This window comes from Primulina tabacum, chromosome 2 (genome assembly GCF_025594145.1).
Source record: "Primulina tabacum isolate GXHZ01 chromosome 2, ASM2559414v2, whole genome shotgun sequence".
NCBI lineage: Eukaryota > Viridiplantae > Streptophyta > Magnoliopsida > Lamiales > Gesneriaceae > Primulina > Primulina tabacum.
Genome location: NC_134551.1, coordinates 36,207,622 through 36,219,438, shown reverse-complemented (window position 1 = coordinate 36,219,438; position 11,817 = coordinate 36,207,622). Strand labels below are relative to the sequence as shown.

Sequence of the window (11,817 nt, the reverse complement as noted above, 5' to 3'; positions counted from 1 at the left end):
CAAAAATATTTGCAATAAGATAGATCACTTACAAAGTTTGCTAAAGAAAAATACTTGTTTAAACATCATAACCAAAACGTAAAAACAGAGTAGTTGAAGTTTTGCATAAAAACTTAAAAACATGTGCGGTCCTCGGGTTTAGCCTCCGGCTCAGTCCATGCCAGCTCACTGGTCCTCACCTCTTGTCTACTCAAAATCATCCTCACCTGCATCGATCAAGTCTAGTGAGTCTAAAGACTCAATATGCATAAACTCGAAATAACAAGTAATACCTAATAAAATCACATACAGCTTTAAAATAGAACGTACATACTTGAGCTTGAACTTGCATAAATAAGATTGAGCATACGTACATACATACATAGACGTGCCATCAACATAAAACTTTTCTTAAACATACTTATATCGTACATACTTGAACATACATAAACTTCGTCATTTTGCGTAGAGGCATGTTTCAAAGCAAGTGACCCATACATAATAGGCTTGATCAGATTAAACCACAGTACTGGACTGACAGGGAAGATCCACTGCCACATACATGAGATCCTCGTTCATTATTTAACGGGTGGATTGTTCCTTGGTCATACTTTACCGCTTTCCAATCCCGATCTAAACCCGTTCATAATTTAACGGGGTGGATTGGTCTCTGGTCACACTTTACCGCTTTATAATCTCATACATAATTTGGTCACAAGACATTTAGCATACCTCAAAAACTTAAAAGTATTTTCTTTGCACGTCGAACATACTTACTTGGTGTTGAGGGATTCGTTAGGTCTCGTGTTGCGTGTTTTCACTACCGCAAGTGTACGGTGTCAAGTTTTAGTACTGGTTAGAGTACAGATATCGATCCCACGAGGAGTGTGTATAAAAAATGTATATCAGTGCTCGTAATTAAAATAGTCTCAACTTTATTTAGAAGAATCAAATAAAAGGTTGGGTTGTTTGAACGAATTAATTGAAAACAATGAATTAATTAAATCACCGAATTGAGAAATAATAATGAGAGAAAATATCTAGAGAAATAATTTCACAAAGTTTCCACGATAAATATTCACAGTTGAATTTATATTCCTGAATTCCAATTATTTAATGGCCAAGAACACTTAGATTATTTTATTCCCCCTTTTCCAAGTGATGAATACTGTATCTATCAACTTCGATTCAATTATTCCTAATTAGAATCTAAGTTTCATAGATAAATGCAAATAATGTTCTTACTAAGCCTCGCTAAAGTTATACGCCTTCCGAACGCTATAAACATTTAACGATGTGTTCTAATGATCTATAATCCTAGTCCCTCTCCCGAGTTGTAGAATTAATCAAACAACAAACAATTTATGGCCATTAAATTGCAATGCAATAAACACCGAGAAACACAAGTAAACATGAAATGGAAATCAATCTTATAAAATAACCACGTCAAATCATCGTGTCCACTAAGCTACATCATTCTCTACAATGGGAGATTAGTTCATCACGAAATCGAAATAAAAACGACGCATATTCAAAGTTTTAGACATTGACATATGAGAAACTAGAAATGCAAAGACAGATAACAAATCCGAAGTGTCGTCTCTGTCCCCAGATTCGTCGCTCTTCGTCTTTGTAATCGATCTTCGTGTGTCTTGCCTCCGTCTCGCCTTCGCTCCGAGTCTTCCCTCTGTATTTTCGTCCAAAACAGCGTGTAACCCCGAGTATGACCTAATTCGCGCAATTTATAATAATCTGGACGCGGTGGCGCATGAAATGGCGCGGTGGCACGCGAGTTGCTGTGTCTGGCCGTGCATGTGTGCGCGAGGGTAGCGCGAGAGCTGGCGCGATGGCGCGTAGGCGTCTGCTTGTTGTCTCGTATTTGCGCGCGCGCGGTTACACGTTATCTCGCGCGGGCGCTGCGCGGGCTTCTGGTCATTTGCTTCATCTGTGCGCGTGCCGCTGCTTCCTTGTGCGCGCGAGGTTCTGTCCGAGTGCTTCATGGCGCTATGTTTCCTTGACTCTACTTGACTTCGTGTCCGCTATTTTCTCCATTCCTGTAATGACAACAAAAACAACCAAAAACGCATAATTGTGTTCGAAACCAGCATAATTCAAAATGGATTCTAATATAAATTAAGTGCAAATCTTGCACTTATAACCCCCCAACTTGAACTTTTGCTAGTCCCGAGCAAAATAGAATAAAAACAGGGAGTCAATTAACAAGTAATGAAACTCTTAACAGTCATGGATTCGCAAAAAGTGATATTGGCCTCATACTTATCTATTTAATGTAATTCACGATTTCTCAAGAGTCACGTGTGTGTGTGATATGTCAATGTTTGTTTACCCCATCGAGTGCTCAAATAGAGTCATAATGCCCATTCGCCTTACAGAATCAAGAAATCCTCAGTTTAGTTCAACTCACACTTCATCAAAATACAAATTCACATTCATAGATCACATAGGACTTTATTGGTGATTTATTGGCTCGATAACTATTCAACAAAAATGTACCAAAGATGAAATCACACAACGAGATGCTTGCAAGCAAGTGATTAAAATTTATATTTGATGACTATGTTTTTCAGGTATCCATAGGCTTGACTTGAACAACTTTTCTCCACTTGTATATTGGATAAATGTGACACGGTTAATAGGGCTTGTAGGCTTGTAACGTTAGGCCACGGCTCACGGCTACAATAAAGGTATGAAAATCAAAATTTGAGATAAATATTTGAACTTCATCAACTTCACTCATTTTCATTTTCTTTTCAACCACCACCCACTTTATTGTTTTCTTTTCATTCATATCTTTCATTTCCCAAATGCTTTCTTTCTCACCACTTTTGATTCATTCTTTTCATTGTTTTTCTTCTTTTTGAATTCCTTTTTGCACACTTTAACTATTTTTTTTTCTTTTTTTTTTCTTTTTTCAAGGAGCATTTGAATCACTACAACACCAGTGAATTTATTTCTCTCAAAAATCAGGTAGGAAAATAAGTGTATAAGTTTCATTTGGTAGTTGCTGTGGGATATAGAATAGATACAAGTGGGGGCTAATTGTATGTCATTGACACACACCACTTGATTTTTCAGTAGGCTCAAAATGGGACACTAGGGATATTTCATGTTCATTTGGTAGGCTCGAAGGCTCAACGGTTTCAAAGATCGCCTAAATCATTCCTATGTCGCATATTATCCGTATTTCGCCTCGAAAAGTGCTCAAACAAGTTCTAGATTACCGTCAATCCATTAATCATCTCATACCAACTAATCATATGCATTTGTTCAACAAAAATTGATATACAAGGCATGCACAAAAGAACTCTTAAGCATCTCAAAAACTTCGAGGCTCAAAGGGCTACAATTGACAGTAAACAAAGAACAAAGGCCCAAAGATATTGTGAAAAACTGCCTAGATCATTTCTATGTTTGTGAAAGTGTCAATCAATGTCATGCAAGTATTACCAAGAATCAGATATCCGTCATCTATTTAGCATCATAGGCATACAACTTGTCTCTGAGCAACAATAGTATCAATAAACACGACAGTGCAAAATATTTGTGACTCCTAAGTTATCATGAACACATATAAACTTCAGGACCACAATTCAATTTTCATCATCGGCCACACATTTTTCTTATCCATGACTCCACCTAACGAATCTAGCATGCAATTAAAAAATCAAACTAACTACTGAGCGATAAAACAAAAAATTTGCAGAAAAATTCTAACAAGCAACGCAATTTTTCCCTTCCCCAAACTTAAAGTATGCATTGTCCTCAATGTATAGAAATAAAGAACACGACAACACATACCTCGCGCACGAGTGTCAAAACTCGGGCGCTCGAGTTGTTGTCCGCTGCATCTATGTCATCCATGTCCATGGGCTGCGGCGGTGATAGATCTGGTGGTGGGTAAAATTAACAACTAAGGACGTAAAATAAAATAAAATAAAATAATAAAAAAAAAATGAATGCTAAAGAAAATAAATTGTGGGTTTCCTCCGACACAACGCTTGGTTTAACGTCATCAGCCCGACAATACCAATCTTGTTCATGGTGGATCGTATGATATCTTGGAAGCCTTGAGTTCTATGTTTTGACCATCAACCGCCATGGTCAGTTTTCCTTGTCTCAAATCAATGACGGCTCCAGCAGTAACCAAAAATGGTCGTCCTAAAATAGCACGAACATTCTGACTGTTCTCCATGTCAAGCACCACAAAATCTGCTAGAAGCCTTATTTTATCAATCTTAAGTTCAACATCTTCAACAATACCCAGCGGTGTCCTAACCGATTTATCCGCCATCTGCAAGCTTAGTCCTGTGGGCTTTATCCTACTCAATCCAAGTTTTTCGTAAAGGAAACTTGGCATTATGTTCACACTCGCTCCTGAATCACAGATAGCTTTTTTCACTGATTGACTTCCAATTTCACATGGTACAACAAATTCCCCAAGGTCTTGTAGCTTCTGAGGAAGATTTCCTTTCCTGCCCTTATCATCTCCTCCAGTAAATGCCACCTCTTCCTGCTCTGCAGACTGAATGTTAGAGTGTAGGTTCTTGAGATCTTCAAGACCTTTTTTCTTTTGAAACTCAGCCTTCAATTGTAAAAATCTTTGGGGGTAGGGAAGTAAAGAAATATCAATGCATTGATCAAAATCATAACTCTTACATTTCTTACCTTGGTTCCTTTTGCTTGGAGTCGGCTAATCAAGTTTCTCTTCTTTGCTTACCACTCAAATCTCCTCATGCTACATAAAAATAGCATTCACCTCTCTCAGATTTGGGTCTGCATTCTTTTGTACAGCGCCTGACTGTTGAGACGTGAGTTGCTTCGTTATCTTCCCCACTTGCGATTCAAGGATTTTCAAGGTAGCGCCAATACTTGCCATATGGGTTTCTAGGTTGTCAAGTCTAGACTCAGTCCTAGCCATTCTCTTGCCAGATTCAGCAACAAAAGTCCCAACTAAATCCTCAAATGATGGCTTCCCTTCCCCATTTGATGTATTGAACCCCGGTGGAGGATTCAATACATTCTTGTTATTTGCGTAAGAAAAATTTTCATGGTTTCTCAAACCAGGATGATAAGTATTAGGGGGAGGGTTACCTCGATATGCTCCATAGCCTCCAAAGTTCTTGTTGTTGATGTATTGGACTTCTTCAGGGAAATGTGATTCTTCAACAACAACCGGTTGTCCCTCTGTGTTTGATTTACCCGCTTTATTCATAGTCGCTATCTGTGTAGTCAATGCTGATACTTGCGCAGTGAGTGATGTGATAAGATCCACAGCATAAACTCCAGCAGTCCTTTTTATTCCTGACCTCTCAGACGGCCATTGGTAGCTATTAATAGTCATCTGCTCAAGCAAGTCGTAGGCTTGAGCAGGAGATTTGGCAAAGATCGTGCCACCTGCCGCTGCATCCACTGTTGTCCGTGTTTGACAATTCAATCCATTATAAAACTACTCAATCTGCACCCAGTCTTCGAAACCATGATTCGGGCACCTCCTTAACAACTCCTTATACCTTTCCCAAGCTTCATACAATTGCTCGAAGTCAGTCTGTCTAAAAGTTCTGATCTCAATCTTTAGTTGTGCAGACTTCGCAGGGGGAAAATATTTAGAAAGGAACTTCGTCGCCAGCTCCTGCCATGTCGTGATGCTCCCCAGTGGCAATGTTTAGAGCCATCCTCTAGCTTGGTCCCTAAGAGAAAAAGGAAACAAGCGCAGTCGAATAATATCATCAGAAACACCATTTATTTTTACCGTGTCCGTAATCTCCAAGAATGTTCTGAGATGTAGATGAGGATCTGCAGTAGTGGCTCCCCCAAACTGGTTCTGTTGAACCATGTTTATCTATGCGGGCTTAAGCTCGAAATTGTTGGCGTTGATGGTTCCTCGAGCAATGCCAGAATAGTGTGTGTTGATCACTGGTCGAAAGTGATCTCTGATTGGTATAGCCTCAGTCGGCATCTGTCTGTCGTTTTCTCTGTTATCAACCATTGCTTTGATTTCTTCCCTTCTCGCTTTTCTTAATCTTCTTGCAGTTCGTTCGATCTCCGGATAAAAAATAAGCGAGTCTGGGTTTTGCAATCTTAGAATGTACTGTCAAGCAGAAAAAATGAAAAACTCAATCAATTTAAAATAAATAAAAATAAAAGCTCTAAATTAAAATCTAGACTAATTGGTAACGATACTGATATAAATTCAAATTTGACACTCCCCGGCAACGGCGCCAAAAACTTGTTGCGTGTTTATACTACCGCAAGTGTACGGTGTCAAGTTTTAGTACTGGTTAGAGTACAGATATCGATCCCACGAGGAGTGTGTATAAAAAATGTATATCAGTGCTCGTAATTAAAATAGTCTCAACTTTATTTAGAAGAATCAAATAAAAGGTTGGGTTGTTTGAACGAATTAATTGAAAACAATGAATTAATTAAATCACCGAATTGAGAAATAATAATGAGAGAAAATATCTAGAGAAATGATTTCACAAAGCTTCCACGATAAATATTCACAGTTGAATTTATATGCCTGAATTCCAATTATTTAATGGCCAAGAACACTTAGATTATTTTATTCCCCTTTCCCAAGTGACGAATACTGTATCTATCAACTTCGATTCAATTATTCCTAATTAGAATCTAAGTTTCATAGATAAATGCAAACAATGTTCTTACTAAGCCTCGCTAAAGTTATACGACTTCCGAACGCTATAAACATTTAACGATGTGTTCTAATGATCTATAATCCTAGTCCCTCTCCCGAGTTGTAGAATTAATCAAACAACAAACAATTTATGGCCAGTAAATTGCAGTGCAATAAACACAGAGAAACACAAGTAAACATGAAATGGAATTCAATCTTATAAAATAACCACGTCAAATCATTGTGTCCACTAAGCTACATCATTCTCTAGAATGGGAGATTAGTTCATCACGAAATCGAAATAAAAAAGACGCATATTCAAAGTTTTAGACATTGACATATGAGAAACTAGAAATACAAAGACAGATAACAAATCCGAAGTGTCGTCTCTGTCCCCAGATTCGTCGCTCTTCGTCTTTGTAATCGATCTTCGCGTGTCTTGCCTCCGTCTCGCCTTCGCTCCGAGTCTTCCCTCTGTATTTTCGTCCAAAACGGCGTGTAACCCCGAGTATGACCTAATTCGCGCAATTTATAATAATATGGACACGGCGCTGACGCGGTGGCGCATGAAATGGCGTGGTGGCGTGTGAGTTGCTGTGTCTGGCCGTGCATGTGTGCGCGCGGGTAGCGCGAGAGCTGGCGCGATGGCGCTTAGGCGTCTGCTTGTTGGCTCGTACTTGCACGCGCGCGGTTGCGCGTGATCTCGCGTGGGCGCGCGCGGGCTTCTGGTCATTTGCTTCATCTGTGTGCGCGCGGCTGCTTCCTTGTGCGCGCGAGGTTCTGTCCGAGTGCTTCATGGCGCTATGTTTCCTTGACTCTACCTTACTTCGTGTCCGCTATTTTCTCCATTCCTGTAATGACAACAAAAACAAACAAAAACGCATAATTCTGTTCGAAACCAGCATAATTCAAAATGGATTCTAATATAAATTAAGTGCAAATCTTGCACTTATCATCTCGCTTGGGGCCATTGCTGCTCATACTAACATAAATTCAACGCTTATCATAACATGCTAATCGTAATCGACACCGACATAATTAGACAACTAATGACTTCTTAGACCCCTAGGGACTTGACAATGTTTTTGTTCATCATACTAAACCAAGACCTTGAACCCTGAATCAAAACCTTAGTGAAGTCTAAAATCATTCCCAAAAGTGAAGTACACGGACCCCATGCCAGGGTCCGTGCGTGGGTCCGTGTAGGCTCGGTAAAAATACACCCAAAATAAGCAAGTACACGGACCCCGTGCTAGGATCCATCTAGGGGTCCATGTAGGCACTGGAAAACGACACTACGAAAGAAACAAGGGCACGGACCCTGTGCCTGGGTCCGTGTAAGGGTCCGGCTAGCCTCTGATAAAATCAAACCTGCGGAAGTTCTTATATTTTGCTTATTTCTCCCAACTCAATTGAATGGACTAAGAATCGATACCTCGAGACCCATCCTAGGACGCTACGATATTGACTCCAACCCGTGCCAACAATCCAACAACCCCAACATCGACAATCAACAACAAAACGACACAATTTCAAAATTCGACACCATTCTTTTCCCACGACTTCTATTGTCTCCCAAGCCATCCCCGACTCGAAACGACACAACAAATGGTGCCTAAACATCTCCCACAACATGTCTAATATCAGTACTACTGGCCCGGTGATGGCCAACGAAGCCTGCAACTAAAACACTTCAAGAATTCATCAATAACAAAATTTTTAGAAACCACAGTTTGAGCAGTTCCACGAAAACGGACATATCTCGCTCAATTTGTCTCTAAATATTTCAAATTTTCTGTCATATCGAAGGTATCAAAAATTTCTACGTTTTATATGTTAAAAGGTTTTCCAGAAAAGCGACCGAAAAATCGCAGTATTTAAAACAACAGTAAATTTCGAGTTTTAGATCTAAAAACGTTTCAAAAATCGATCCAACAATTTTTTGCTCAATCTTTGCACATCACACATTGATTTTTTATGCATAATAAACAACACAACGCATAATATGACGAGATCGACGCAGGAAAAACGTAATATACATGCCTTTAAATCTTTAACGTTACCGAAACAACGACACCGAAGCGGGAAAGAAGCGAGGGTTGATACAAGACGATCGTGTAACGATTTTCTTGCAACGGAAGTGACGAAAACCTGCTGGTAAAACTCAGAGGGAGGGGGCGACTGCTCTCTAGACCAAGAACTCTAGGTTTTCTCTTTTAAAAATATAAAAGTCTGAATGAATTTATGTGTGTTTGTGTTGTGTCGTGTAAGTGTGTGTAAAAATGGGTGTGTGCATGAGTTTAGTGGTGTAATTTAGGGAAATAAATTGTTTAGTTATTAATTAGCAAGCTAATTAAAATAATTACACCATTCTAACCTAATAAAATCCCTTAATTTAGAAATAAAGTGTACAAGTGCTAATTCTTTAAAAGCTTTAAAATCATAAAATCACCTAATAATTAAATTAGGCTTTAAAATACTAAAAACTTATAAATCATTTAAAATGCCTCAATCCTAACTTAAAAATAAATTACCACGTTTTAAAATCGCCAAAATCGTCACCGGTCTCTTTTTCTCGATCCCACATCTAATAATCGTCTGAAACATGAAACTCGAGAAATATTTTAACGTGCATCACATAAACATAAATAATTTAAAATAATGCATTTAAATAATTCCTGCACCACTAAAAATCATTTTTAAACTTGATTAAATAATTTAACAATTTAAATAAATGCATGGATTTTACGTGTACTGATTTTGGGCTCTACAGATTGGATGAGTTTTAAAACCCCTAGTTAACTTATTTAAATGTTTATAGGCGTGTGTATTTTCGGTCTTAGATTTTTAAAAATATATATATATATATATATTTATTTATTTATTTCAGTAAAATTTTAAGGAGTAGACATTTCAGTTGGTATCAGAGGAAAAGTTCTTGTAGACGGTTGTGCAGTTGCCAGCTTCAGAAGCTTAGTCATCAACCCTGAAGTCTGTAAATTTAAATGTTTTAATGTTTTAATGCTATCACCTGAATGTTTAAATGATATACCTTTTACGGTACATGTTTATCTCTCTATATGTTTTGAGATTAGATTCTTTAGAATGTTTATGCATGTTACGACATGAAATAAGAAATTATAAAATTTTCATGCATGTTGTCTTTGTGGTGTAATTGGACATGATTAAGAATTTGGTTAATGGGCGTTGCGAAAGATTGAAAATGGTTTGACTATACTAATTTTTGTTTTTTTAGTACTAATGTTCTACTTTTTGGGTCATTAATTAATCATGAAGATTATCAATGCTCTTGAAACATGTAAATTTTCTAAGAAAATACTGATTATTCGTGGTTACTAATTGAGTTAATTTTTTAGTATTATATTGCAACGTCCAAAAAACCAACCTATGTAAACCACATGAATGCAAAATTTTTGAATTGCTTAATTGTTTTATTTTATTTATCTTAAATGCTTGTATGATACATATTAAATGATTAAATGTATGATTGCATGATTAAATGATTATATGGCATGATATCATGAAATTGAAGGATTTTACCGAAATAGTCAATAATAGGCTGGGGAAAGGAGACCACGACCAAGACAAGAATAAATATTTTTCATTAAATATTTTCAAGACTTCTTAATATTATTAAAAATGATTAAATTTTCCAAAAAATGATAGATTTCAAATTATTTTACGAGACAAGCTCGATTTTATCCAGGAAGCCGGTTTTGGGCAAACAATGAGTTTTTAAAAGATCAAAAATATTATTTTTGGAAACTAATTTTTATAAATTTATATTTTACAATTAAATAAGGGTTATTGCGCCCAATTTAACTAAATTGAGCAGTCTGAAGTGCTCCTAAACATCAAATCCCAAAACCCAATCCCATTAACAGGCAAATTAAAATCTATAAATAAGATACCTAGGCTTTGGAGCACCTCATACCATCCGATTTTCACACACTTTACACACACTAAATTCGAAATCTTCAAGGAAGAGAAGCTAGGGTTCTTCTTCGCCCGTCCGTCCCTTCTCGTGCCCCTCACCGACGATCGCGTATTCGAGCATTTTAAAATGCAAAGGCATGTTTTCTAAATTCCTTTGATGCATCATTCAATCAATAATATGTATGTTTTGTTTATCATGCATGAAAAATATTGAAGTTTAAATTGCTAAACGTTTTGGCGATTAATTTCAACGTTTCGAACGTTTTTACGTATATATGAACGTGATATGATTTCCAACGAGTAAGCTGCCAACATTGGATGAATTATGGATATAACATGAACAAATTAAGAGTAAACAAGGGCTGGTCAGTAAGCTAAAGGGCTGGACGTGAGTTAGCAAGAAGAATCCTAGGGTTTCCTACATGCTTAGATGATCAAGGGCTCGGCTAAGGGGAAAGGGGGCATGCAGCTCGACTAGGGCTTGGTTAAGGCCTTGCGTGGGGCATGTTCTAGGGCTAAAAGGAGTCCTAGCATGGCTAGGACTCATTGACGGCAGCCGAGGAAGAGTCTCGTAAAGTTAGGACTCCTCCCGCGAGTTTGATGGCCGCTGCCGTGGTGTGGCTCACGGCTCGCGCTAGGACGAGTTTACATGGTCTAGAAGGGTCTGGAAGGGGGTCCAGGGATTGCTAGGGTGTGGTGGACTCAGTGGTGGCTGGTGCAAAGAGTCCCACGTGAAGTAGGACTCTTTTGCGCACAAGGGAACACGCAGCTGCTCTTGTTTCTGATTCAGTGGCTCGCTGTGTGGTTCAGGGTCTCGAGATGGGTTTGGATGAGTTTGATACCGGTTTATTGATGGCTAGGAGGGTTGTTGATGGGTGGTTAACAAACTAGGAGAGTCCTAGCTTGACTAGGAATCCAACAAAAACAAACGGAAACGGCTGCAGGCTTATGGCTTGCGCAGGGAGGTTCGTGCGTGAGTTAAGGCTGGTTCCTAGAGTCGAGGCTGGTCATTAGGGTCCTTAGGTTGATTGGCTTGGATCTGGCTCGAGGTAACTCGGCCATGGCTCGATGAAATTGGGATTTGGCTAGGTAGGTTCAGTGAAAGGGTCAAATTTTTGAAATTAATTAATAAGGTTCGAACCATGGGTCCACGGGGGTGGTTCATGGCTCAGAAGGGTAGGTTAGGTGATAAAAGGCTATGTTAAAAATTTGGGTAAGAAAATATT

At 38.4% G+C, this 11,817-nt stretch overlaps 1 protein-coding gene across 1 annotated transcript; it reads right to left on the bottom strand.

Moving 5' to 3' along the window:
- Positions 1-4,036: 4,036 nt before the first annotated feature.
- On the bottom strand, positions 4,037-5,212 carry LOC142537655 (uncharacterized). The gene is made up of 2 exons (XM_075643152.1): positions 5,092-5,212; positions 4,037-4,551 (listed from the first exon to the last, which is right to left on the bottom strand). The coding sequence occupies exons 1-2, from the start codon at positions 5,210-5,212 to the stop codon at positions 4,037-4,039; spliced, it is 636 nt and encodes a 211-aa protein (XP_075499267.1).
- Between the last annotated feature and the right edge of the window lie 6,605 nt (positions 5,213-11,817).

Coding starts and splice junctions, on each gene's coding strand:
- LOC142537655 (XM_075643152.1), bottom strand. CDS start 5,212: ATGAATAAAGCGGGTAAATCAAACACAGAGGGACAACCGGTTGTTGTT. Junction 4,552..5,091: donor AGGCTATGGAGCATATCGAG/GTAACCCTCCCC, acceptor AAGGTCTTGAAG/ATCTCAAGAACCTACACTCT.